The sequence below is a fragment of the Pseudopodoces humilis genome, chromosome 3 (assembly GCF_049639895.1).
Source record: "Pseudopodoces humilis isolate 2021_Gansu_Grassland_sample_001 chromosome 3, ASM4963989v1, whole genome shotgun sequence".
Lineage (NCBI taxonomy): Eukaryota > Metazoa > Chordata > Aves > Passeriformes > Paridae > Pseudopodoces > Pseudopodoces humilis.
In genome coordinates, this window is record NC_142202.1 from 111,463,362 (window position 1) to 111,491,086 (window position 27,725).

The 27,725-nt window shown below is 45.6% G+C and overlaps 1 protein-coding gene across 2 annotated transcripts in view; it reads left to right on the forward strand.

Moving 5' to 3' along the window:
- The first annotated feature begins 706 nt into the window (after positions 1 to 706).
- The window catches only part of PINX1 (PIN2 (TERF1) interacting telomerase inhibitor 1), a 59,518-nt gene continuing 32,499 nt past the window's right edge, over positions 707 to 27,725 (forward strand). Inside the window, exons 1-6 of one of the 2 annotated variants that reach the window (XM_005528793.3) lie at positions 707 to 766; positions 5,892 to 6,001; positions 7,779 to 7,871; positions 8,218 to 8,296; positions 12,010 to 12,102; positions 14,626 to 14,702. In XM_005528793.3, the coding sequence (XP_005528850.2) occupies positions 748 to 766; positions 5,892 to 6,001; positions 7,779 to 7,871; positions 8,218 to 8,296; positions 12,010 to 12,102; positions 14,626 to 14,702 (471 nt within the window). In that variant the 5' untranslated portion in view covers positions 707 to 747. Of the gene's footprint in view, positions 767 to 787; positions 889 to 5,891; positions 6,002 to 7,778; positions 7,872 to 8,217; positions 8,297 to 12,009; positions 12,103 to 14,625; positions 14,703 to 27,725 lie in introns of those variants that run through there. The other variant, XM_088053809.1, reaches the window with a different exon arrangement.

The window sequence follows — 27,725 nt, forward strand, 5'->3', positions numbered from 1 at the left end:
ACAGAACATAAAATCTCTACACAGCACTCCTATAAAAGGGATATTAAAGAAAAAAATATTGCACTTAGGTGCAAAATGTAGGCAGAGAGGAGCCAGAGGAAGCTGCCTGAAGAACTCAGTCATATTTTGGGTGCTGTTCTTCAAATAATACAAGCGAAGAGATGCTAAAAATCCAAGAAAATACAAAAGACCAAGGGCTCAAGAACGTAATTACAAAAAAGGATTCCTGCATAGAAGAGCTTTGATTCAGCACCTCATCGAAGGGGTTGCTTCACTCCCCAAATACAATTTCTGGCAGAAAGGAAAAAATAATTTCCCCACACACACATTTCACAGAAAGGAAAAGATGTTTCTCAAGATGCCTCTGTATCCCCCCGGCCAGTTTCCTCCCACCACAGCGGGATTTGGGGAAATCCAGGGACATCACACCTGAAATTCCCTGGAATATTCACCCTACCCGTACCCCTTATTTCCAACCATACACAGCAAGCGCTGCTCATCCCCTTCCCCCGGCTCGGAAACAGCCGATACGCAACCGAGATGCGTTTTCAGATATTTATCAGAATTTTAGAAAATTTCCAAACTTTATTTTCTTTTTTTAAAATTTTTTTTTATTATTATTTGCACTGTGGTGGCCGCCGCGCTCGCCTGTTTTAAAACTTTTTTTTAATCAGGCGCTACTCAGGTCGCCCTTTCTGTGCGCCGGAGGTCACGAAAGTCCCCGCGCACGGGGAGAGGCCCCCCAAGATGGCGATGCTGGCGGAGCGTGAGTGCCGATCCCGGCGGGAATGCCGCGGGAATGGGGACGAGCCGGTGCCCCGGGAGCGGCCTCAGACCCTCCCCAGAGCCCTGCCTGAGGGGTCCGGGCCGCGCTGCCCGTCCTGATGGGTGCGGAGGGGTCCCAGGGCCGGATAAAGGGGTTCGGGGCGTTCCGGTGCTGGGGAAGAGGGTTCCAGAGTTAAGGAAAGGGGAGTGCAGGGACTGGGACAGAGGGATGAGGGGTTCCTCTGTCCAGGAAATGGGGTCTCCTGTGTCAGGGGAAGGGGGGGGGATCCCGAGATGGCCGGGAAAGGGTGCAGGGGGTTGCCGGTGTTGAAGAACTGGGAGCTGGGAAAGGCAGGAATGGAGATCCCCCAGGATCTGGGAAAGTGAGGGGTCTGGGAGCTGGAAGACCCAGGCCGGGGCGGCAAAAGGGGCTCAGGAGGTCCCCGATGTTGAAGAACGAGGGGGTTCGGGTGTGAGAAAGGCAGGAATGGGGGTCTGGGGATCCTAGGGTCACGGAAAGAGCGGACTGGGAGATCCGGGCTGAGGCAGAGAAGGGGTTTCAAGCGTCCCTGGGGGTGAAAAACAGAGGATCTGGGGTCTGGGGAAGGCAGGAAGGGGCATCAGGAGGGTCCCAGGGTGAAAAGATGCGATCTGGAGGCTGGGATGGCCAGGAAAGGGTTCCAGGTGATATTGGTGCAGGATAAGGGGGTGCAGGGGGGTTCTTTGTGGGGTCTGTCGTGTCCCAGGGAGGGCAGGAGCAGCGGGAATGTCCCTTGGACACCTTTGGGGACAGCTTGTCCTGTCAGTGGCTTGGGGCCATCTCTGGCCATGTGTTTGAGGGGAGACACCTCCAGGCCGGGGTGTTGGGGCTGGGGACACCCAGGGAACGTGACAGGGCCATGTGTTGGGGCTGGGGACACCCAGGGGATGTGACAGGGCCGTGTGTTGGGGCTGGGGACACCCAGGGAACGTGACAGGGCCATGTGTTGGGGCTGGGGACACCCAGGGGACGTGACAGGGCCATGTGTTGGGGCTGGGGACACCCAGGGAACGTGACAGGGCCGTGTGTTGGGGCTGGGTTTGGTGCTTTGGTCATTTCTGGGGCAGCACCAGAGCTGAGCTCAATCTGTGCCGATCTCCAGCTTTTAGAGATCTTCCAGAGGAGGATTTGGAGGTGGGGAAGGGTCTGGAGGGGCCACACGAGGAGTGACTGAAGGCACTGGGTTTGTTCAGCTGGAGGAGACGGAGCTCAGACTTCACTGGGGGCTGCAGCTCCTCCTGAGGGGCAGCTCCAGTTTCTGCTCCCAGTGACAGGGGCAGGACCCAGGAAAGGGCTGGAGCTGTCAGGGGAATTTGGGATGAATATCAGGGAAAGGTTCTTTGCCCAGAGGTTGTCAGGCACTGGAAGAGCTCCCCAGGGAATGGTGACATTCCAAGGCTGCCAGAGCTCCAGGAGTGTTTGGACAACGCTCTCAGGGATGCCCAGGGTGGGATTTTTGGGGTCTGAATGGTCCCTTCCAGCTCAGGGTATTCCATGATTCTGTGAATTTTGTTTAAATTTCCCTAGTATTGGAAACAAAAACTTTCAGTTCTGCCTCTGAGGTGATTGAGAAGTTGGGCTCCCCTTTTCTGACAGGGCACCCTTGACTGAGAGCTCAGGGTCTGGTGAATTTGTTTGCTGGGCTGCAGGAGATATGGACAGTACAAATAACAAATACAGTTTACTGTAGGAAATAAAGATGTGATTTGAGAAAAAACAAATCTGCATTTGCACATGGAATTTTTTAGGTATTTTCAGTGTGAACTTTGGTGTCAATTTTTCAGAATTTTTTAATTATTTTAATTGGACCTGTCAATAATAAACATATTTGGAGTGGAAGGAACCTTAAAGCTCATCCAATTCCACCCCCTGCCATGCGCAGGGACACCTCCCACTATCCCAGGGTGCTCCAAGCTCCATCCAGCCTGGCCTTGGACACTTCCAGGGATCCAGGGGCAGCCACAGCTTCTCTGGGCACCCTGTGCCAGGGCTTGACCTTCCTCACAGCCAGGAATTCCTTCCCAATATCCCATCTAACTCTGTCTTCTGTAATTTTGAAGCCATTCCCTGTGTCCTGTCCCTCCATCCCTTGTCCCCAGTCCCTCTCCAGCTCTCCTGGAGCCCCTTTAGGCCCTGGAAGGGACTCTGAGCTCTCCCTGGATCCTTCTCTTCTCCAGGTGAGCACCCCCAGCTCTCCCAGCCTGGCTCGAGAGCCTCGTCCTTCCTGTGCCCCCAGACCATCTCTGGGCACACAGCAGGAGTTTGGATGGGAACTTTCAGATATCAAAATTAAAAACATGCTCCAGGCATAGAATTAATCTTGAAAAAGGGATTAGTAATGGATCTTTCCCAGATCATAGAATACCTGAGTGAAGAATTTGAGTTGTCCAGCCCTGACACCGCTGCCCAGGGCAGTGCTGGAGTCCCCATCCCTGCAGGGATTTAAAAGCCATTTGGATGTGGCCCTTGGGGACATGGGGCAGTGGTAGCCTTGGCAGTGCTGGGAATGGTTGGACCTGGTGATCTTGGAGGTATTTTCCAACCTCAGTGATTCTGTGATTCCCTAAAGAAATGAGGATTTTCTCCACTGGATGGTGCTGCTCTCCCAGAGTTTCATCACCACCATTTGTGGCATCATTTTTGAAGCAGCCTGGAAAATTTGTGTTAAATTAGGAGCTGAATCTTGTACATGGTTTCCTCTCCCACTCTAAAGACATCAGTGAACAAATTTACACTTCTGATAAATTATTCACTAATTAGTGGATTTTTCTGTTTGTTTGGAAAGGGAAGATGATTTTATGTTTTCTGTAAATGGCATGGAGCTGGTCCTGGCTTCCTTAAATGCTTCTCTAAGGATGAAAGCAAGTTTGTTTGGGGTTTTTTGTGCATTTAGCTCACCCTGTTTAAAAATCAGAGTATGTTAACCTGGCAGAAATGTGAGGATTAACTCAGTGTAACTAGGAAGTTTTCAACACTTAGATTGAAAGTGCTGGGAAAGGGAAGCACTGATTTTAAGAAATATTTGTGTCAGGTGCCTTTGTGCTTTGTTACCAGCAGCCTTTTGGGACCAAAGCATCTCAGGGGCTTTTCCACAGGGAGAGATAGTCAGGAAAAACCATAGATACTCATTTTTGAAGCTGTGATTGAAAAGAAGGGCAGCTGCTCAGCTGGGGAACATAAGAGCTGTTGGAATCCTTGAACCAGAATCTTTGAGGCTGGAAAAGATCTCCGAGATCATCCAGTCCAACCGTCCCCCAGCAGTGCCAAGGCCACCACTGAGCCATGTCCCCAAGGGCCACATCCACATGGCTTTTAAATCCCTGCAGGGATGGAGAATCCAGCACTGCCCTGGGAAGCCTGTTCCAATGTCTGACCACCTTTTTCATGAAGAATTTTTTCCCTCAAGTCCAATCTAAATCTCCCCTGGCACAACTTGATGCCGTGCCCTCTCCTCCTGTCCCTGTTCCCTGGGAGCAGAGCCCGACCCCCCCGGCTGTCCCCTCCTGTCAGGGAGTTGTGCAGAGCCAGAAGGGCCCCCTGAGCCTCCTTTTCTCCAGGCTGAGCCCTGTGGTTCTCCATGGTGATCCCAGTTTGTTTGGGAGTTTAAAATCACAGACCACAGTGTTGCTTCCCCATCTTTTCTTGGCAGCACTTGGCTTGGTGGATTTGCTGCTCTCAAGGTTTCCTGGTGGGAATAATCACAGAGGATGGTTTGCGGTGGAAGGGACCTTAAAGCCCATCTCATCCCACCCCTTGCCATTGACATGGACACCTCCCACTCTCCCAGGTTGCTCCAAGCCCTGTCCAGCCTGGCCTTGGACACTTCCAGGGATCCTGGGGCAGCCACAGCCTCTGAGGTTAATAAGTTGTTTCCTGTAGAGAAGTGAACCAGGCAAAGATTGGATTCCCCTCGCAGCCCTTGGGCCTTTAACCCACTGTAAAAACTGTTCAGGGGCTGTTTGGAGCTTCAAAGTTTCGGAAGTGTGTTTAAAAAAGCCTCCACCTTGAATTCTGACAGTCTTAGTTCCTTATAAATGAAACAGAACTGGGCAAAAAATGAGTCAGACATCCCTGTAATATTCAGTCCCTCTGGCCCAAATCCCAAATCTTGTCTTTTTGGGAAAGATGACTTCCTGATTACATTGAAAACACCTCGTTGGATTTGGCTTCTCCCTGCCTTTGTGTGGCCTTGGGTTAACCGGTCATTTTTGATCCAGCATTTCCCATGGTGTTTGATGGAGTTTGTGATCTTCCTGTCTCCCATTCTTTGTTTGTCTTGTTTATTTAGGTTCTCTTCCTGCCTGGGCTTAGGTGCACACTTCAAGTGACTGGTTAACTGGGCTGGCTGCTCTTCCTTGATTTCAAGGAAGCTGTTCCTGTTGGGAAAGGCAACATGTGGGTCTGGGAATCTGTAATTTCTTTAGGAATCCACATAGGACAAAGGAGCCTTGATTGTCCTTTGGATCTCTTAACTCCCACAATAATTTCTGGCAGCTTTTCAATTTCCCCGTAAACAATTTTTGGGAAATTCAAAAGCTGAAATCCCATGGGTTTGTGTTCTGTCATTCCCTTTCCCCGTTCACTTCCACTGGATTTTTTTTTTTTTTTGTTAGAAATATTTGTTAGAATATTAACATTTGTGGGTTCTGGTTAAAGGGAAGCCTGGAGAATTGATTTTGTCCAGAACTGGGAAAGGAGCCTCATGATCTCCTCCCCTGTAGATTCCATGTTGAAGCCAGATGTAAAACAAAATTGGAATAAATATGGAATTTACACCTAAATGGTAATCCTTAAAGCCTTCCCTGAACTGCAGCCCATCCTGAGGGACAGCAACTTCCGTAGCAATCCTACTTTGGCATCTTCCCATTAATAATTAATAATTAATATTTTCACTGGGCTTTTATTGTTGTTGTTGAGTTTTTTATTTAGTAAAATTAACCCCTGAAATATGTTCAGTCTGGAACATAAGTTCTAAGTTCTGGAGTGGTTTCTTTTGCAATGAAGAGCTTTGTTTGAACTGATCCAACACCAGGAGCTCTCTGGGAATGCCAGTAGAGCCTGTTTGAATTTTCCCTTCCTGCTGCAGCCCGGAGAAAGCAGAAGTGGTCCGTGGATCCACGAAACACCGCTTGGAGCAATGATGACTCCAAATTTGGCCAGAAGATGCTGGAGAAGATGGGCTGGTCCAAAGGAAAGGTAGGATCTAAAGGAGAATGGTGTAGCTGAAGGCTCTAAAACTGCCAGGGGACTCTCCTTTGTTTTATCCTCTCAAATGCGCAGGGAATTTGAGCAGTGAGAGATTTCTGCACTTTGTTACAAAGTCTTGTTTGTGCCTCTTCTGCTTTCCAGTTTCTCTCCATTCTCTGACAACCTAAATTCCCAAATAAGAACAGGAGTTGGAGCATTAAATCATTAAATTAAAGGTTTTAAGCTGCCTTTAAACCCTCAAGTCTCTTCCTGCTTTTGACACTCTTTAAAGCAACTCCAGGACCTGCTTTAGTCTTTCACCTGGTTTGAAGATTTTTTTTTTCTGATCTATTCCTTGAACCCCTAAAATGCTGTGAGCTGTGTCCCATCCCAGCTCCAGCCATGACCTGTGGATGAGAGGACTGGTTTCAGGCACTAATTAAAACCTCCAGGTCAGCACAGACACCCACAAACTGCAGGTTTAATTCCACAGAGGTGCCTCAGCAAAGCTGAGATTTGGGGCTGCACATCAGGGTGTTCAGTGATAAGAATCCCTACAAAACCACTACCTTTAATTATTCTTCAAGATTTCCTCTTCCAGACTTTCCTTAAAAGGCATAAAATTAGGATCATTCTCAATTCTGTGAATGCCTTAAAGCCTGTTTTTGGATTTAAATTGTTCCCTCAGTTGTCTCAGAATGTTTCCCACTCGAGATACTGGATCTTTCTTGCCAGCAGTTTTACAGGAAGGATTTATGTCTCCATTCCATTGCAAACTTGGACAAATGGAACTTTCCATTCATCAAATTAAGGGGCAGAAGCCCATCTGGGCAGTGAAACGATGCTGCTTAACACCACTCCTGTAATTGGTTGTACTGGAGTTGGGTCAGGGAAGGATGTGTGGCCAAGTGTCCTGCTTGCTTCCATCCTTTTTGGTCAGCAGAAGTTTCAAGGCAAATTTTCCACCCTATTGACCAAATAAACTCTTCTTTGTAATAGCAACTGCCTTTTCCAAATAGGCCTCATCCCTTCAAATATTTGATATCCCAGGATGTGTCTACAGGGCTTCTCTCCACTGCAGCACCACATAAATGTATATTAATTCTAAAACATTTGGCTGATGATTTGTGACAGATGAGGCAAAAAGTGGGAAAATACCAGGAACAAGGTTTTAAACCCAAAGCTTTGCTTTTTAATTTTTTAGCTTTGACCACAGAGTTGAGAAAGATAACCCTGGATCTGAATATTACTTGATATTAAACAACCCCAAAGTTGTTTTCTCCAATATTTTCATCCACTTACAAGGGTAGAAGGAGTTGTGAATATTCTGCTGGCTCCAGTCTGCTTCTCCCCTGCCCCCTCCTGCTCTCCTCCCATATAAATTTGGGCTGAATTGTGTGTTCCATGTGGATCTGCCTTACTCCCATTACCCTTCCCAGTGACAGAGACATTTCTGGGGAGAGGCATGTTCTTCTTATGTAGTGTCTTGTTTGAAAACTGTAAACACTTTGCTTAGGAATGTCAGGTGGCTTCCTCATTAATCACCCAACTACTTCATGTTGTTGCTATTTTAGTGTTTATAATGCTTTGCTGGAGGCTGAAGTAGTGAATTTAAAAAACTTTGTGTGTTGTGTGGTAATGCCTGTGAATGAATCCAGCTACAAAGCAGGCAAATTAATAGGAAGTTGTGATTTCTTGCTGTATTTCCTTGTGAACTGTCTTATGGTCCAAAAGCTCTATTTGCTGCTGTAAAATCCTTACATTTTTACCCTCAAATCCTCCTTAGGGTCTCGGGGCTCAGGAGCAAGGAAATCCCGAACACATCAGGGTTAAGGTGAAAAACGACATGCTGGGATTAGGAGCCACCATCAATCACGAGGTGAGCACTAGACCCAGGGCAGGGAATGGATCCCATTTCAGCAAAAAGCACAATTGTTTGAATGGAATATTAGTCAAATCTGTTGTCACAGCTGGTGGTAGCACGCACCAAACAGGATTCTTCAGGACTTTCAAAGACAGCCCTTCTAATTTCATTTCACTTCGGGGTGACTGTAGGAGCTGTGGTTGGTGTTACCACCTGTGGAGCTTCCCAGGGTCCCTCCTACCAACAAGGATTGAATATAACCAATTAATTTACTTCTAAGAGTCTTAATACCTTTACTTTTGTAAAACATGTGTTAGTTCTGAAGACTTCTGCCTTACATTCATGTGGGTGATATTTACAGGACAACTGGATTGCTCATCAGGATGACTTCAACCAGCTTCTGGCTGAGCTGAATAACTGCCATGGACAGGGTGAAACAGGTAGGTTCATGCTTGGCTCAATCAGGTGCTGGAAGCTCAGCAGAGTTTCCATTCTGTGTCTTAAAAAAGTTCCTGAGGCCCAGTTTGTGATGCAAATATCTTTGATGCGGTTGAGAACTCCCTCCCCAAAATCACTGGGAGCCAAAGGCTGTGTTGCCATCCATGGTGATGGATTTGTGGATCTCAGTGGATCAGTTTTGCTCTCAGGACTCAAAGAAAGGCTTTTTCTCGAGGAAAGAAAACATAAAATGCTAAACCTGTTTATTTCATCCAAGAACACAATATTTGGGACACTTTCCCTGGGCTGTACCTAGAGGAACATTTCTTTCTTTATAAAGCACCCAGAATCTGTCTGAAGGCTCACAACAATCACTCAGCATAGCAATATTTGCCTTCCTTCTGCTGATGAACTGTCACTTGGTTTTCATGCTCCAGTGGCTTCTTAAATACCTCCTTTTCCTGTCCTTAGAGAGCTGCTCTGTAGCTTTTCCTTCAGAGTTCTGCATCTCTGCTTTGAGTGTGACATAAAGTGATTTTTGTAGCCCTGGTGTTGAGCACACAAGTGGGGAAACTTTCCCAAAAGGGCTATTTTAAAAGTTTTCTGTTTTTGAAAATCTTCTTACAAACTCACCATTTGTGAAAATGAATTTAGGAAGTGATGGTGGGTATGAGCTTAGAGAAATAATTGGCTTATCGAGTGATTTATCATCTCTCCTTTAATTAAATGTAGTTTAAACTCTCATTTTGCATCTGAACACCTCTCTGGAGTGTTGTTAAACTGAGGGCTCCTGCTTGGACACAGCCCTGTCCTTGTGCTGCTGGGGCAGAATTGCCAGATTAGTGAATTTAGCAACTCTTCATTCATTCATTCATTCATTCATTCATTCATTCTTAACCTTTGAGCACTGAAGGTTTTCTAGGAGAGAAAATGTAGAAAGAAGGAAAATAATTTAGCAAGGAAGTTTTCTAATCCTGGAGAACTAGGATTAAAATTCTAATTCTAATTCTGATTCTAAAATTCTGAGCCTGATGCCTCAAAACACTTTTTTTAACTTGCTGTGCGAGCTGTCCTTGTGAAATCATGAGGCCACCCAGGACTCGGTGCTGTCACTCAGCTCCTGGAGAAAGTAGGAGAGCATTTCATGGGGAAATTCCAAAAGTTCCTGTCTACTTCAGAACAAAATCCTACCCAAGTTGCAACTTGAGCCCTGGGAAGATCAGGGAGGTGTAACTGGTGGGAAACCTGCAGACTGATGAGCAGAGAGCTGAAATGACTTGCCCAGGGCCATGGTGAGTCAGCAGAGGCAGGTTCAAGGAGCAGGACTTGGTCCTAAGCTTTGCACTCTTCCCTGGGTCACCTCATGCAAAGTGACCCTTGAAAACTCAGATTTCTCCCTGTTTTCACTCAGTTCTTTAGGTCCTTTTAGAATCTGGGACAAGTTTTCAGTCACTGAGAACAAATTTGGGCGCACCTTGAAAATTCCAGGTCAGAGTCACATTTTGATTTACAGAAAGGGATCGCTCTGAAACTTGTTATTTTGGCAATTGTTGAAGCTGGCAAAACTGATCCAGAAAAAACTCTGCCTGCAGCTGTGCTGCAGGAGCAAATGTTACTTTATTGGACACCCTCCAGTTTCAAACAGCATTAAAAGTCACTGAAAAACTTCATTGTTCTTGAAGAACTGGTGCAGTTGCCAGAGCTGGATTGCAATTAGAGGTCGGAAAGGAAGGGCCCCGTGGGGGTTGATGCCAACTTTCAAATACCCTCAGTGGTATTTGTATGTAGCTTTAGCTGTCTTTTCCTTTTTTTTTTTTTTTTTCCTAGCTGAGCATCCAGTGAGGGCAGGTTTAAATTAGATTAAATGTTAGGAAGAAGTTCATCCACTGGTGGGGAGGCCCTGGCACAGGGTGCCCAGAGAAGCTGGGGCTGCCCCTGGATCCCTGGAAGTGTCCAAGGCCAGGATGGATGGGGCTTGGAGCAGCCTGGGATAGTGGGAGTTGGGACTCCATCATCTTTTCCCACCCAAACCATTCTATAATTCCTGGTTCTTTAGCTGGGATCCTTAGTGATGATGACTTTCCCTTTCCCATGGATAAACAGTGGGAACAACACCCTGGCTGTGCTTTGGCAGATCCACCTCGATCCCATTTGCTGCAGAAATGCCACTTCCGTGGCTTTATTGCCCCGACTAAATTCCTGTAAAAAGCACATTAATATTCCTGCAGTGCTTGCTCAGTTTGTCAGATGATTTTCCAGTCCCTGGAAGACAGGGATTTATTTCCCTGCCCACTGCAAGTGCCAGCATGTTCTGTAGTGGAATTCCTCCCTGCAGGCACGAGGCGGTGCTGCTGCCCCTTTCCCGGCAGGAATAACAGTGGAGGAGGAAGGCTCTGTGGAAACCCTTTGCTGTGTAGTGCTCCTTTTGCTACCAAGAGATTGGAAACCAGGCTCAAAGTGCTGCATCACTGTCAGGATAGTTTAGTTGTGATCCTTACTTTCCCCACAGACCCTTTTTATTGAGGAGTTTTTGTTAAAAACCGGATTTGCTGGTCCTTTCTCTTCCCATTAGTTTGGGAGTGGGAGAGTGGATCTCAGCCTGCTCTCCCACTGCAGGCTGAGGATTTCACTTTTAGCTCAGGGATTCATCTGGTGGCACTGCCTATCAAGCAGGGAAGTGCTGGAAATCCAGTGTCAGAAAGGTTTGGGCAGCAGAGCTTTTCCAGGGTGGGATCATATAAAAAAGGTGACTCAACTTGGCCCTCGGGGTATGGGTTGATTTCCTTACCCATCCCACTGGGAGGAAGAAAACCACCTCACCATAGTAACCTTCTGTGGAGTTACAGAGCAGAGACTCCTGTGGTGCCTCTTTTCAGTACTAACAAGGCAGTAATTAACTGTTCAACAGGTGAATTCTCTCTTTCTGGCAATGTTTTGTGAAATAGCAGGCTCTGTGGCTGCAAGGAGAACATTTGTACCCCCAAAATAACCTGGCACAGCACAGGAACGTGATCTCTGCGCTGTTAAATAGCGAGGTTAATCCTTCATGTGGCTTTAACCTGTTCACAGCCTCCCAAAGTACTCCTGAGTGACTCTGGGAGTGAGCCAGCCCCAGAGACCATTCCCAGAGGACAGTTTAGATGCAGTCTCTCTTCTGGAAGCCTGGAAAATGAGATAATGGAGATGTGGCAATTTGTTGTAGCTGGCCTCGGGGACAGAAAAGCTGTGTCACCATTCAGTTTCCTTACACAGATGTATCAGCTTTTGTCCAAATAAAGGTACTTTGTGTAGGGTTAGAAATGAAAATCTTATGGTGGTGGGGGTTTCCCCTCATTTTTCTTTCTGCTCAATCAGTATTTCCTACTATTTCTTACATCTTTCTCAGGCTTTTGTGCTGGAGATACTCTATGAAAAACAGCACTATTATTATTCTCTTACCGCAGAGATGGATTTACCTTTGACCTGGAGTACCTATATCTGGCTTTTCAAATTAAATTGGATTGGAAATGGGAAAGAAGGGGGAGGGGGCAAAAAAACCAAAAAACAAGCACTGACATATTTCAGACAAAACTTAGAATGCTTCCTTCAGTAATACTTTATGATATGTTGTTGACTGGATTTTGAGAGAGAAAATGAATTACACTGATGTTTGAATTTTGTGCTTAAGTGTCTCTAACAGAGTTGGACCCTGTTTGCTTGGGGTTTGTTTTTTTAGAATCCTCAGTGAAAAAGAAGAAAAAGACATTCAGCCTCGAAGAAAAATCCAAATCTTCCAAGAACCGTGTCCATTATATGAAGTTTGCCAAAGGTAAGAGGAGTTTTGTTGTTTCATAAGCCCTGGCCAAGATTAGAGCAAGCCCTGCTCAAGGTGATCTATTGCCTTGTGGGAGTCTAAATTTGGCAAGTAAAACCTGGGTTTAGAAACACCCCCTGCAGCAACTTGCTTAAAGCTCTAATGTGCTGTTCCTCTTTATTTTGGGCAATTCTGGATGACCTTAGGCTGCTGATGTTGGGAATGAAACAATTCCTTAGTGAAGGAGATGAACAAAGGAGCAGCGAATATTCCGAGCGGTCGGGGCGTGGGCAGGGATGGGAGCAGGAGGCAGAGGTGAGATGGGAGTGACTTGGGCATCTGTGTGGCTCTAACCCTGCAATCCCCAGTAACCCCTGCTCACAGATCATGTGGATGAGATCAGGGATCAGATTAAACCTGCATGGAGGAAGAGGAAAACCCTCTTACATCCACCAGGTACTTTATGGGATAAATTAGGGCAGCCAGAAAAACTCTGATCAAGAACTTGTGGAGTTTAGTAATTCCTTTCTATCTTAGAGTGATGACATTATTTCAGTTAGCCCAGGTTCTGGCCCTTGACAGTTGTTCAGTCCTTTCCCTTTTGCTCTGTTCCCCGTTCACACGGTGTGTGCCCATTTCAGGGCATGGATAGGATCAGTTTCCACTAATAGCTGATTTATTAAACTGAAAGCTCTGTGTAATGTTTTCTGACAGCAAATGCCTCTGCTAAAACGGAGCTAATTGATATCTGAATGGAGGCCAGATTTTCATATCAGGGTTTGGGATTTTTGGTGAAATAACTCGACCTTGAAGTCCAAGCTGTTAATGTGAGCCTGCCACTTTATGACATTAAACAATTAAATTGGTTCAGGGCTCGCAAGTACAGAGGCCATGACCTGTTTGAGCAAAGAGGATTTATTTTGATTTGGATTTAATCTTTTACTAAATATAGAGGAAAAAAGAAGTGTCTTTTGAGCATGTAAAGTACAGCTCAAACCTTTCATGTTCACAATATCTCCGATTTGTTTGGTCACGTTTCCACAAGGCAGCCCCTCATTTGCTTGCACCCTCTGTGGCCTGACACAGGGAAATTGTCCTTTTTCAGGGAAAGAGGAAAAGTTATTTGAGAAAGGCTCGTGTTGTCGTGGCCCTTGTTGTTGAAGTCCAGTCCTGCTTCCTTTCAGACTAAACAAGACAAGCTCACACAAAAGCGGGAGAAGGGAACAGCGACGGCACCAAACGCGGCTTCCGCTCCCGGGGCTGGTTTGGAGCCTCACTGCTGGAGGAACAGCCACCCCTGGATCTGGGAAATACACCCCAACCTCAGATTAAAACGCTGATTTCAGCTGCTTTCCTAGCAGCTGCTCCCCTGTGATGCTGCAGGAGACTGGGGTTGTCAGCAGAGCTGGTTTTCTGTTAGAGGAACAACGGGGGATACATCCAGGGGGAGGCACAGAGAGGGAGCGTCGCCCAAAGACGAGAGCAGGAGGATTTTAGGTTTCACCTTCCCAGCCTTGGCCAAGAGAAAGCTGAAAACAACCCAGTCTCTTCCAGCTTGCTTGGACAAGGCCATTTAGAGGCAGTGCAGTGAGGCAGCAGGAAAGTGAGGAGCACTTGTTCCTCTAGGCTGATGTGTCTCTTTACCCTTTGGGCGCAGTTAAGGATCCCAGGAAAAAGAAAGTCAGATTTGGAGATTTTTTTATTTATTTTTTTTGGGGGGGGGGATGTTTTGGCCATTACAAGATTCATTTTGAGGTCACTGATTTTGGAATCAGAAAATCAGGTGATTGAGACCCCAGCAAAGTCTTAACAAGTTGACCTGTCTGGGTAAATTTTGTTCCTTTAACTTTTGCTGACCTTTTCCAAAAGAATTTTCTGACGGAAGCAGTGGACAACTCAACAGCCCCTGCTCTGTGGAACTGGATAAACCTGTGCTTGTAATTCTGAATATCACATCACACCCTCCTGCTTCCCCTCTTTGCTCCATGTCTGATATCCAGCTCACCACACGACAATCAGATGGGAATAATGGCCCTCCTGGAAATCTTTGCTTCACCCTTGAAATGGTTTTGTGTTGGAATAACCCAGTGTGTGGCAGAGGTGGAGGTTTTGCTTTTCAGAACCTACATCAGAAATCGGAGAGAAGTCCCCACTGAGTAAAAATGGATTTTTTTTTTCACTGTGTGGAGGAGCTGTAACTCCCTAATTCTGTCAGAAATGGGGAATCCTCATGAGAATACAAAGATCCTAATGCATACACACATTTCCTCTTGTGTACCTTCATTTAATGGCTTTAGCATAGAACCCCAGCATAGTTTGGGTTTGAAGGGACCTTAAAGCTCATCTCATTCCAACCGCCTGCCATGGCAGGGACACCTTCCACTATCCCAGGTTGTTCCAAGCCCTGTCCAACCTGGACTTCCTGATTTTTGTTTATCTCCATGAGCAATTCCTCTCTGTCTGTGGCTCACACTGTTACCAAAATGCATCCTCAGATGTGAAGGTTCTGGGGTTTTTGCCTCTCTTTACCCCTTCCAGGTAAGGATCTCTCATCACGCACTGAACAGGACCTGTCTTGCATTTTTGGGAGAAGACAGAAGAGTGCCAAGAGCCAGGTAAACAAGAACCTTCTCCTTTCTCTTGTTTCCTTGTTTATTATCCCTCATAACAAAATACCCAAATGTCTTCTGCCAATGTGTTCTTTCTACATGAAGTGCTTGAACTGTGAGGAAATAAGAGTAGATTTAATCCCTGTTTTTGTGGATTATCGTGACATAATTCTTTGGAGATAGGGAACTCCGTTATTCTAATTTTTTGGTAGGAAATGTGCATCACAAAGAAGAATTTTGCTTGACCTGAAAGGTCAAAGGTTGGTTTCTCTCAGAGGTCTTTTTCCAACCTAAATGATTCTGTGAAAGATCCATGAATATCCAAAATATAATTGGACTTTCAGTAGCAAAACTGGGCAATCTCCACAAATTGCCCGTGTTTTCATAAAAAAAATAGGAAAGGCTGAGCAGCTGCCAAAGATTCAGAGGTGGCCTGAAAAGTGATAAATACTTGATGAGAAGACCTTTACCCTGACAAATGGCATCCAGGTTTGGACCAGCTTTTATTTTATTTATGTGTTCATTAGCATTTTGAACTTGCAAAGCACAGGCCAGCTCTATGTGGATAAAATAACTGTGGACCAACATATCCAGAAAAATTCTTTAGACTAATCAAGATCTGTAAAAGCACAAATTAATGTATTGCAGGGATTGCCCTGTTGGTTCCAAGTTCTTGGAAATCTCTGGTTTAAAGGGAAAGATGGTGTTTGAAATGGAGTGGAAATTTCTGGAATACCCTGTAGTGTTTGACACCTTGCTCCTTGTGCTCTCAGAAGTTGTTGTGCAACTTCACTGCAGGTCACTGGGAGCTGAAATAAGGATTTGGGAATTTCCAGTCTGTGAGAGCTGTTGGAGCTCTCACATCCTATGGGTAGACTTGTACCAGGGAGCCCTGTTGGTTCTGATCACCTGAATCTGCCCTGGATCTTCTCCTTGGCTCCCTGCTGTCAGATCAGTAGGAAGCAGGAGAAACTGGGATTTCAGGCAGCTCAGGACTGCTGGGGTTGAGGGAGCAGATTTTGCCCACTCATGAGTTGTCTCAAGTAGCTGGTACTGTTTTCTCTCTATGTTCTTCATCTTTTGAACTTCAGAGTTGGAAAGTTGCTTCTTCTGGGACTTTTTCCTGCAGAACATTTGCTCTTTTGTGGATAAACACTGCAGATCACATGGATTTTATGAAGGGTGTCTAAGTTTGTGCATGTTGCTGCCAGTCCCTTGACAGGTGCAGTAGTTGGCTGATGGCTACTGTGCAGATTTCCTGAAATGGTGCAAACTTCTGGCAGAAAAGTCACAGACTGTTCCCTCCTAAGCACCCAAATTTCCACATGCAAATCCAGGCAGGAGGGAACAGAATTTGGAGCTGCATTGTTGTTTTCTGGCTGCTGCTGAGCAGCCACAAGGGGAGGAAGCCAGAGGCAGCACAATTGCTTCCCCCAGCTCCCCCTTCTCTTCATGGATCAGAGATCTGTGGAGTTTGCACAGAACAGAAGTGCAGTGCTCAGGCCCTCCAGCTCCGAGCAGTTTCATTGCACCCATGAACTCTTGTGATCCCTTCCCATCAAGTTCCAGAGCCTGGTCCTTAAGGTGGCACAAAGGGAAGTGCCCTGTGAGGATTTGTGGGAATTCTCTGTGTTTGCCTTCTGGTTTGAAACCCCTGAGCTCTGGGCATTTCCCTGCTGTGGCACAGAGCTCACTGCAGGAGCAGGAAGGTGCTGCCATTCTCCTGTAACTGAGTTGTTCCTGGGTGGAGATGGGGTAGGAAGGGCCCTACAGGCCCTACAGAGCCCTGGGTTTGCCTGCAAGTTGTGGTAGGCTCCAGTTCCCTTCAAATTCCAGCTCCAACAACCCTGGGCTGGTTTCCCACAGGATAAGGACTTCCATAGGAGCCAGAACTGCTCCTATCCATGAATCTGATTGCAGCTGTGGAGATGACATATGGAAGTACCCCTGTTGATCCTGGAAAAGCTGGAGCAGTGGCTCACAGGAATCTCATGGATTCAAAAAGACCAAGTGCTGGTGCTGCATCTGCATCAGGGCAATCCCCTGGATCAATCCAGGCTGGGGATGAAGGGATGGAGCAGCCCTGGGAGAAGGACTTGGGAGTGCTGCTGGTGGCTGAGAGCTGGACATGACCCAGCCCAGAAACCCCTGGAGCTGCTGAAGAGAGTCCAGAGGACACACCAGGATGAGCAGAGGGATGGAGCAGCTGTGCTGGGAGGAAAGGCTGAGGGAATTGGGATTGTTCAGCCTAGGGAAGAGAAGCTTTGGGGTGACCTCATTGTGTCTTCCCAGTACCTGAAAGGAGCTACAAGAAAGATGGAGAGAGACAGTTTACAAGGACCTGGAGGGACAGGACACAGAATGGCTGCAAACTAAGAGAAGGCAGAGTTAGATGGGATATTGGGGATATCCCCTCCCTGGGAGGGTGGTGAGGCCCTGGCACAGGTTTTCCAGAGAAGCTGTGGCTGCCCCTGGATCCCTGGAAGTGTCCAAGGCCAGGTTGGATGGGGCTTGGAGCAACCTGGGATGGTGCAAGGTGACCCTGCCCATGGCAGAGGGTAGATCTGGATGATCTCTTAATGTCCCTTCCAACCCAACCCATTCCATGATTTTCTAGCTTGATGTCCTGCCTCTGAGGCTCTTTCTCAGGTATCATCTCCCTCCTCTGCTCTCAGAGATGCAGTTTGAGAAGCATTCAGCACACATTTGATGTGCACTGAACAATCCCAACATTCCACTCTTGATCTTTTGACGAAGATTTTCACCTTAATTCTTTTTCCCCCCTATTTCTATTTGTTTCAGTCTGGGATCATGAAAACTTGGGTGTAACTTCATGGGAAGATGCAGGAACTGCTTTTCATTGAATCACAGAATTGCTGAGACTGGAGGAGACCTGGAGGTCTCGAGAGGAGTCACCCTGCTCAGAGCAGGGTCAGCTATGGCAACTTCTTCAGGAGTTTGTTCAGAGTTTTGATTATCAGCCTTCCCTAAAGCCTCCAGTTTAAGTTCATGACAAAATACCAGTGGGTGGATAAAAGAAATCACTTAAGGGGCAGAAGAGATCACAGAATCATGGAATTGTTAAGGCTGGAAAGGCTTTGCAATCCTCAACTCCAAGCCTGTTCACCACTAAACCATGTCCTCAGGTGCTATAGCCACATGTTTCTTGAACACTTCCAGGGATGGTGACTCCTTTGTTTCCTGGAGCAGCCTGTTCCAGTGCTAGACAACCCTTTCCACAAAGAAATTTTTCCTAAATCCAATCTAAACCTCCCCACTGTTGCACTAGGTCCTGCTGGTTGGCTGGTGTTATACCAAACTGCATTTAGAGGTTAGGAAAAGAGAAGAAAAAAGCAAAGCACAGGGAATCCCATCTGTGCTTCCGCTCCAAGGGGAATTGGTGGGAGAGCTCAAGACTCAGTGATGGTCTCTGGACCAGCAAGATAATCCTGGCTCTTCTGAAGTACTTGTCAAAAATCTGTCACCTCTGAACTGCTGCAGTGATAAACAGGGTCTTAACAAATCAGAGGTGTCACTGTTCCAATCCTTCCTGTCCACTCTTTTCCAGTCATTAGCAATCATTCTATGATCTTGACTGTTCGAAAAGCCTTTGGCAGGAGATGCTCTGTGTGAGCTTAATCTGAGCTCTCTTAACTCTGGGGCTGATCTCAGACTCCCTTTTTAACTGTCTCCGTGGCCAAGGACTGGTCTGGTAATGGATCCTTTCTCTTGTTCAACACCAGCTCTGCAGCACTAAGTGGGGAATGTTGAAACTTGGATTATCTACCTTATCAAAGGAAGAGGGAGTTGGCCAGAGGACTGTAAAGATTGCAAAAGAGGGGAATTGCAAAGGATGTGGAAGGAAACTCTGTTTGCCCCCTGGGGGTAGAAAGGAGTTTCTCTAGAAGTAATAAAACTACAGCGCTGTTGTTTTGATGGTTCTGGGATATGTGTTACTAATCAGAGGCAATTGCAACCTTTAATTCTCCTGAATGTTCAGCATAACAGTCCTTTCTTTAAAATTCTTTTTGATAAATCATGTGTCCAACTCAAACCTCCTTAATAAACTACACAGGGACCTTTGTTTAAAACCAGAAAAAAAATAAAAATATACAAGTGAAAAAAACGAGGTGGGGAAGAAAACAATGGCTGGGCTTCAGAGTGGACCTAAATTGAAAACGTCTGCAGTTTTTCCCAGGGAGAGCAAGTGATCGAAAATATTGAATTGTAATTATGATGCTCCCTGGAGACCTGCAGTGAGGACCTGTTTTGCAGGGTAAGATCTGCCAGACTTGTTTTTTGCCCCCACTTTTCCCTGCGATTTTCTCACTTGCTTAGGAACACTTAGGAGCTGGGGAGACAGAAAAACAAATTCCATTAGTTCCTATCTGGTTGAACTTCCTGGAACCCCCACTATTTTTTTTGCTTCTCAGAATTTCCTTCCTCCATCCAGCTGTGTTTCCTGATGGAGCCTTATCACTGGAGAAAATGCTCCTGAGTGAGGCTGAGGATTTGGGAATGAGTTGCAGACGGTCCCAACTTGGTTACTGAACAACATGATTCTGGCACTGATTTCACTCTGGGGGCTGGGGGGGAGCAGCTCTGATTTACTCAAACCCTGTTGGAGATGCATAAAAACCTCAGTGTTTTGCATCCACCTCACATGCATGGCTCAGGCCGTTCCATGAGTAATCTGCTTCCTCCAAGTTTGTGTAACTTGGATGTAAACCTGCGTAAGTTCCCTTTAGCCACCCAATCCAAGTAGCCCGAAAGTCTCAGGCTTGCAGTGATTTCTTCCTTGTTAGGCATTAGAAATGGAACTGTCCACCCCTGGTGCTTTTTCACTTTTTTTTTTGTTTTGTTTTTTAATCAGGAAATTGTCTTCTGACACATTTTGCAGAACTTCCTCAACTGATTTACATTTCCCAGCACTTATCAGAAAAGCATGTTGGCTAATCTTAAGGGACATAGCTGAAAATCCATTAAAGTCTGGCTCTGCCATGGACTCCCTGAAGTTATGGGTGAACTGATACCATTCCCTACACCTCAACTTTCTCTCTGCAAAATACCAATCACTCTACTGGGTTTTTTGGGGTTTCACAATTGTGACTTTTAGGCCAGTTGCAAGTTTAATCTTGGGGTTTTTTTTCACCTGTGTCCAAATTTGTTGCAGGGTTAGCACATAAATTAATTTGCTGCTCCCTTTTTTGACAATGCCAGGAAAGGAAAGAAAAAAAACCTGCAGAAGAGAAAAATGAGTTACAAATTAACACAGATTTTTCACCGTTCTGCTTTGGAGACCCCAGTTAGCATGAGGTATTTGGGACTGAGAAGCAGAACAGGAAAAAAAAAAAAAAAAAAAAAAAAAGACATCAAAAACCTGGAAAGAGTCCAAAAGAATTTAGTAAAATGGGAGACAGGGTTAGAGGGCATGTCCTAGAAGGAGAGAGTGGAGGAACTGGATACGTTCATCTCAGAAGAGAAGCAGAAAAAAGATGACCTCTCTGCCTATAAATATCTGGGGGTCATGGGGAGGGAGGAGCAGAGGAAGGGAAGGGACAGTAATCAAGAGTAGGCAAAAGCCAGGAATGGGACTGGGGGGTGAGAACTTCAATTAGAAAAAGGAAGACACAGACTTACTCTTCAGCAGGCTTCCTCACAGTGATGTCAGCGGGGCACTGGAGGAGTCTCCTGAGGGAAATCCCAGCTCCTCAGTGAGTGACGCCAAGAAAAAGGATGAATTTAACACTTTTAGACCCATTGGGATGGGCAGGGATGGATCAGTTTGAATAAAACATCTCCCAGAAGCCATTCTGCGAGCGGCTCCAGTACTAAAGTTGGATTCCTGTGTTGTGCTTGGATTCTGTGTGGCTAAAGGAGATGAGCTGATGCTGGAATCCCTGTCCTTGTGCACGTGGATCTGTTGGCCTTCCCTGTTCAGTCATGAAATATTTTAAGGTCTTAATGTCTTTGAAATCTCTGCTGACCAGCACGTTATACTTGCTTCAGAATTTTAGTCTCAAGTGGTAGGACAAGGTGGGATGGTCTTGACAAGGCAGGGGAGGTTCAGATGAGATATAAGGAAAAAATTGTTCCCTCTGAAGGTGGTGAGGCCCTGGCACAGGTTGCCCAGAGAAGCTGTGGCTGCCCCTGGATCCCTGGAAGTGTCCAAGGCCAGGCTGGATGGGGCTTGGAGCAACCTGGGATAGAGAGAGGTGTCCCTGCCCATGGAGAAGGGTGGAAAAGGATGAGCTTTAAGGTCTCTCGCAACCCAAACCATCCTGTGATTATTATCAAGGGATTTTTACTGCCTCTGTAGTACTGCAGGAACTTCCTCAGCCTCTCCAGTTCTGCTCTGCACCCCACCATGGACTCTTAACAGCAAAAAGGGTCAAAAAGAAGAGAAAAAACCAACTCAAAACCAGATTCTGCCAGCAGTGAGCCGTGCAAGGTCTGAGGAGCAACCAGGACAGTTCTGGTGCCACAAAGTCACAGGAGGACAGCAGGACAGTACAGCTGAAGGGCAGAACCACAGAACCACAGAATGGTTTGGGTTGGATGGAACCTTAAAGCTCATCCAGTTCCAACCCCCTGCACAGGTGGTTGGTAGATTGTAGGCTGCAAATCTGGAGAAACCCTGGAAAACAGATCTAAAGCCCTGTTGCTTTGAGCTGGTAACCTGCAGCATCCTACAAAGCAAGTCAGAAAATTAATTAAGCTCAAGGTGTTAATTTGGGCCATATATTTAATATTTCTCCATGCAGATCAGATTGTTTCAGGAAGAGCAGGAAGAATTTCTTTTACCCAGCATTCTGTCCTAGTTGTGCTTTTGATAAAAAAAGAGGAAGAGCAAAGTATTGATGTTTTGTAGCCTATTTTATAAGCACCTTGTTAATCAACTGGAGGATAAATTATTGCTGTTCATATATCAGGAGAGAGGGAGAGGAGGAGATCTCTCCCAGTCTGGAAGTAAAGGTGCTTTTTTTTCCTCTCTTCATTGGAGAAGTCTTGCCCCTCCACATTTGCTCCTTGGGGGGTTTGTTAAGGAACTGAAACAAAACTGGGGGGAGCTCTTTTTGATTTATCTTCTCTCCTTCCCTTTTGGTCACTTCCAGAGGCTTAAACAGCCGAGTTGGCTTTAATGTGTTACCATTAGAGACCAGGCATTAGCTGGAATAACCCATCCTGCCTCACAGTGAAAAATATCCCTTGATTGGCTAATTAATCAGTCAAAGGGGAATGACATGGCCCTCGGCTTGAGGGACTCCTCTGCACAGGTAAACAGGTCATTGATAAATGGTTTACCCACAAATTCATATATCAAGAAAACTTAGTCATTTTTTAACTACACTTGGTGTGAAAGCTGTGCTGCGTTTTTTGGAGGTGGATTTTTGCTGCCTTTGCTTTTTTTTGTATCGTGGAAGCTTTTAGGCTGCAGAAGTTTGTAGGAGGAAAAGGCCAATCAGAACTTTGTCACAACTGGAGTTCTTCTGTTTTCAGAATTGGAAGCAAAAAAAAAAAAAAAAAAAAAAAACTTCAAGAATTTTTTCCCCCCTCTCAAAAAGAGGAAATCATTGTGGTTTTTTGTGTTGAGATTGAGTGGGTCTGAAATCAGGATGGCTCAGTTGCTTTTGTCATTTAAATATCCTGAGGCTGCTCAGTTGGTCTCATCCAGTTCTCAGGCAGTGCATGGACAAAAAATAGATCCATAAATGGGTCTGATGAAATAATTGGGGGAAACCTATGGTGTAAGAGGCAGGTCTGTGCTGGTAAAAGGCTTTGACTGATTTCCTATTGGCTTTTGGTGTTTCTGTGCTGGACCTTGTATAAAATCTGTATATTTTATAACACCTTGTGGTGTTATAACCAAACAAAAGTGGTTCTCCAGTGGGATTTTTCACTGAGATTTGGAGAGAAAAGAGGGGAAAAAAAAAAGAAAATGAAAAGGGGAAGAAGGAAATCTAGCTATAAATTACATTGCATAAAAGTGTGATTTAGAAACACTTTTATCCATGGGGTAAATAGGGTTAAAGCAGTGAAATCGTGTAAGGGACCACAAAACAATAGCTGCTTAACTGGGTGCTCAAAACAAATCCTAATTGTGCTTTTTTTTCTTGCAATTGTCTCCTTTTTTTTTTTTTTTTCTTTTCTTTTTTAACTCTGTATTAAAGAAAGTAACACACCAGCACCTAAAAATATGGGTTTGGCTTCTAGGGAATAAACCTCACCTTATTTTTGTCCTGTGTAATCCCTTCCTCCCAGGCAGCCCTTGCCATGGGCCTGAGCTTTATAGACCAGTCTTGTTTTGTTTTTCCTTTTAAAAATATTTGTCTGATCAAAGAACTCTCCTTAAAAAAAAATAAAAAAAAATTTGCAGTGCAGCAGTTCAAAACAAGGAAAAGTACCTTTTTTTGATCCAATCATAACAGGATTTGTATATGGAAGTGTGAGCTAAGCAGGTGGCTTCCTGTTGATTTTTAAGCCAGGTGGGCAAGTTCTTGATGATGAGTTGGTCTCCCTCCCTGCCCTGCTTTCCCTGGCGCAGGAATTTGCTTATTCCTGTGTCTGGAGGAGTGGGATTTGGGCTGACAGCTTGTAAGGATAATGCTGCTGTGAAAATGAGAGGGAAACAGCAGCTTGGTCTCTCTCAGAAATCAGGGATTAGGATACATTTTATTACTCCCAAGGTGGCAGCTGGATCTCGAGCAGCCTGCAAGGACTGGGTGTTGACAGCAATCTGATTTTTGCTGACTTAGTGTCATTAAAGGGTGTCTAACCTTCCTCCAAGGGTGTCTTCTGATTTTTGGCTCATCAAACTGGTTATGAAACTGCTCGTTGGTTCAGATGGGTTAAACAAACCAGAAGCTGGAGCAAAAGAAATGATTCAGCCTGAGAAAGTGCTTAAAATCTAAAGAAACAAGCTTTTCCACTTCCAATCCAGTATTTCAGCTTCTCTGCAGCATCTTTCTTTCTTCAGCAGTGAACATTTGCTTTTCTAACTCTCCAGTCAGGAGAAATATCTGGTGCTGGAGGGTGACTTGGTGGTAAAGTTCCCCACCAGTGTCCAAACTGGTTCTTCCTCTCTCTGAGCTCCCTCCAGCTCCCTGGCATGTTTGCAAATGGGGCCATTTGAATTTAGTTTGGGTTTATTTGAGTTTTCCCGAGGTTGAGACAAGGTTAAGAAATCCAGTGTCTGTTTTTCAGTAGGTCTGCAGCCTCCCTCTGCAAACCACCATCAATCCCAGCGTGTTTCCTTTGAACAATTATGGTGTTGCCATAGAGAGAGGGACAAATGTGACAAAAATGGTGATTAATGTCATTCATTTGACCATCTGTTAATAACTGTGTGTATCCCTCAGCTGAGGAAAGAGGAAGAGGATGATGGGGAAGACAAGTCATGCAGGGGGATAGTTGGTGCCTTCTGTGCTCAGGTGGCTTCAGCATCAGCTCTGGAAGATGTGTCCCTTGTCAGGATCCTGGTGATGGGTACTCTCTGTTCTCCCTCGTGGAATACTCTGTAGGAAAGGCCTCAGATTTGGAGTTAAGGATGAATATTGTCCTGTTCTGATTAGCTGAGAGGAGAGAACAGGGACCTGTTAGAATGTTAGAATCACAAGGATGCTCCCAGGGCTGGAGCCCCTCTGCTCTGCAGCCAGGCTGGGAGAGCTGGGAGGGTTCATCCGGAGAAGAGAAGGATCCAGGGAGAGCTCAGAGCCCCTTCCAGGGCCTGAAGGGGCTCCAGGGACTGGGGACAAGGGATGGAGGGACAGGACACAGGGAATGGCTTCCCACTGCCAGAGGGCAGGGATGGATGGGATATTGGGAAGGAATTGCTGGATGTGAGGGTGGGGAGGCCCTGGCACAGGGTGCCCAGAGAAGCTGTGGCTGCCCCTGGATCCCTGGAAGTGTCCAAGGCCAGGTTGGACATTGGGGCTTGGAGCACCCTGGGATAGTGGGAGGTGTCCCTGCCCATGGCAGGGGGCGAGACAGGATGATTTAAGGTCCTTTCCCACCCAGCCCATTCCATGATAACAACTGAAATCAGAAGATGCAACCAAGGGGAGCTCAAGATTTTTGCTGAGTTGGACAGAGTTTGGATACTCTGCTGAAGAGATTCCGAAATCTCTGTGCACACAGCAGGGTCTGAAGTCTTCCCTGCACTGGACTGAGGGGTATGAATCCATCTGTGGTGTGTAGTTTGTCCCTTCTCTCCCTGGGGACAGGTGGTTGTGCCCTCGGGTGTTTGGGGTTTCGCAGCGCTACAAACCCAGTGGGTGTGGGGAGGAGAGGCTGGAGGCTGGTCTGGCTTTGGAGCAGAGGGTGCTGCTGTCTCATCATTAATTCCTCAGAAATTTTTGGTTGTAGCCTGGGATGGACCTGCAGAAGGCTCTGCCTCAGTGATCCTGGAGGAAAGCTCTGGAGTCCCTCAGGATCCAGAATTCCCAGGGTGGTTTGGTAGCCACCTTGCAACTACCTCAGCTGGAGTTAAAATCCAACATATGTTGGATAAACTTTTCAGCTCCCACAAACAGTCAGGATCAAGGATGATTTCGGCATGGATAGGAGAGTGGACAGAGGGTGAGAGGTGTGGCTGTCCACAGCATTCCATTTTTAATTCTTTATTTCCTGGCATTTATTTTAAACCTGCTCTGTTTCACCAGGAGCTGACTTTTTCCAAGCACTGGGAAGTGTTTTTGACAGCAGAATCCAACCTAGCTCAGGGTAACACTGATCCTGTGTCACCTGTGTGGTACAGGTTGTTTTTTAACAAATGAAGGGAAGATCAAAAATATTGCATGCCCTAAAATCCTGTTTTCCAGAATATTGAAGAATTTAAATGTCACTCAGTGCTTCAATACTTGAAAGAAAATTATTTATTCTCAATACTTTTTTACAAAGAAATATCTAAGCTTGGGAGCAGAAGAAAGTTTCTGTAGTACAAGGTAGTCAAAGGCTAAAGCTAATTAGGAAACGTTTTCTAGTTCACAGAAAATACAATTTATTTTTCTTAAGATTTCTAAAAAATATATTTTAATTTCAGATTGTCAGCTTGTGTATTTTGCAATGAATATTTGCAGTTAGAAAAATAGTAAATGTTACAAACACCTTGCTCTGGCCAAGTGCAAACTTGAAGGTGCTTTTTTATTATTCATTAAACCACTGTATCTCATAATGGAGTAAAAAAATCTTAGATGAGGGAAAAAAACCAAGCAATTTTATTATTTCAGGAAACTCTTTATGTATTTATTCTTTGATGTCTCATAATATGGATATGGGGTTTATATTTAGTGGAAAAAAAGAGGAACAGTTCAATAAGCAGAAGGATTTTGTTGGTTCTCTCCAAATCTCATCTACTGCTTAAACTCTTAAAAATATTGAAAAAGCACCAAATACTCCAAGTGCCTGGAAAAGTTCTCAGGTTTAGTGAAATATTTGTAAAGTCCTCTGGGTATCAGTGGATGCTGAATTTTATCTCCAACTACTAATGGGTTAAGCCACTAAGAAATTTGATATGAAATATGTCAACGACAACATCACAAATTCTGTCTTGATGCATTTTGGGAGCGGCTGACTCTCCATGTCCCTGCTGTCACATCCAAGCAAAAGCTGTTTCTCCAACAATTCCCAAATTATTTTAGAGCTTCAGATCTTTATTGACTTGCCTGGCTCAGCTCATCCCAGCATCAGCTCTTTAATCAGTTTGTAAACACCACATTTAGCCCAGTGGATTATTGTTTTCTAAATATCTCCCTTTTCTAAGGACTCAGGCTGTGCAGTGATGGCACCAATTCAAATCTCCAATTGTTCCATGAGGACCACCACAATATATAAATTATATAAATTATATAAATTATATAAACCCCCTGGTGCTGCTCAGCTCCAGTCTGGGGCAGTGATATAATAAAACATGTGACTGTCGAGTTATCCATCCAGCTCTCAAATTGCTTCCCCCTAAAAAAATGTTTCTCCTCCTGACTTAAAAGAGTGGATGTTCTGTGGGGAGCGATTCAGCCTTGGCCAAAGTGACCTAAATTCAGCCTTTTAATATCTGTGTCTGTGCTGATGCTGGGAGCTTAAGCATTCATTTGCATTTCTTCTTAAGAGCAGTGAGAATGCTGGGCCAAGCTTTGAGGTGATGAGAGAAAATTGGGTAATCCTACACGTCAGCAAGTGGCTGGAAGAGGAAGTTTTTTTGTTGGAACTTGCACACTGAGAAGGCACAATGTCCCTATTTTAACTTCTGCCTTGCTAAGCCTCCTATTAATCACTGCTTTTGAACTCTTCTCTCACAGCCCCTCTGGATTTGGAGGATGGGATTTATCTGTAGTGGATCCCAGGAATGTGGCTCAGGTGAGGAACAGCCAGGCTTTAGTCAGGGCTCTCTGGTTCCCTTTCACCACCTGCTCTGCAGCCTTGGGTCAGGTTTGCATCCCAATTTCCCAACCACTAAACCTGGGGATGATTCACATATCCCGTGCAAGTGGTATCAGCCTAATTTGTCTTGTGTGTGATTGTCCATGTAAGTGCATTGAAATGCGGGGATGATAATTGAGAATTTTGAAGTGCAAAGTGTATCACTCAGGTTTCTCCCAGTGGTTATTTCTGGAAAAGCTGTTGGAAGCGTTTTGTATGTGCTTCCCTGTTTACCTTTTGAACTTTACAGCCACAGTGCTCATATTGTGGTTTTAAGACATTGCAACTTAATTAAACTTTCAGAGAGTCCTGGAGCGTGACTGTCTCCAGCTTTCCTGAAATCCCTGCAAAAGCAGGGCTGTTCACATAAAATGGGGATGGGAGAGGGGTGCTGTGCTTCAGAGGGTGCTGAGGGTGGGGTCTGTAACCCAGGATAATTTGTGGATCTTGGGAAGCTGAGGTCAGGCAAGAAGTGCAGGAGTATCTCACCTGCAGGAGTGTAAATGGTCAAGTGGAGCAGCAGCCCTTGTTTTGACAGCCAGGACTTCATGTATCCCTTGTGCTGCTGATTCCCTGCCCTCCTCTCATTCCAGAAGTCCCCCTCTGCCCAGACCT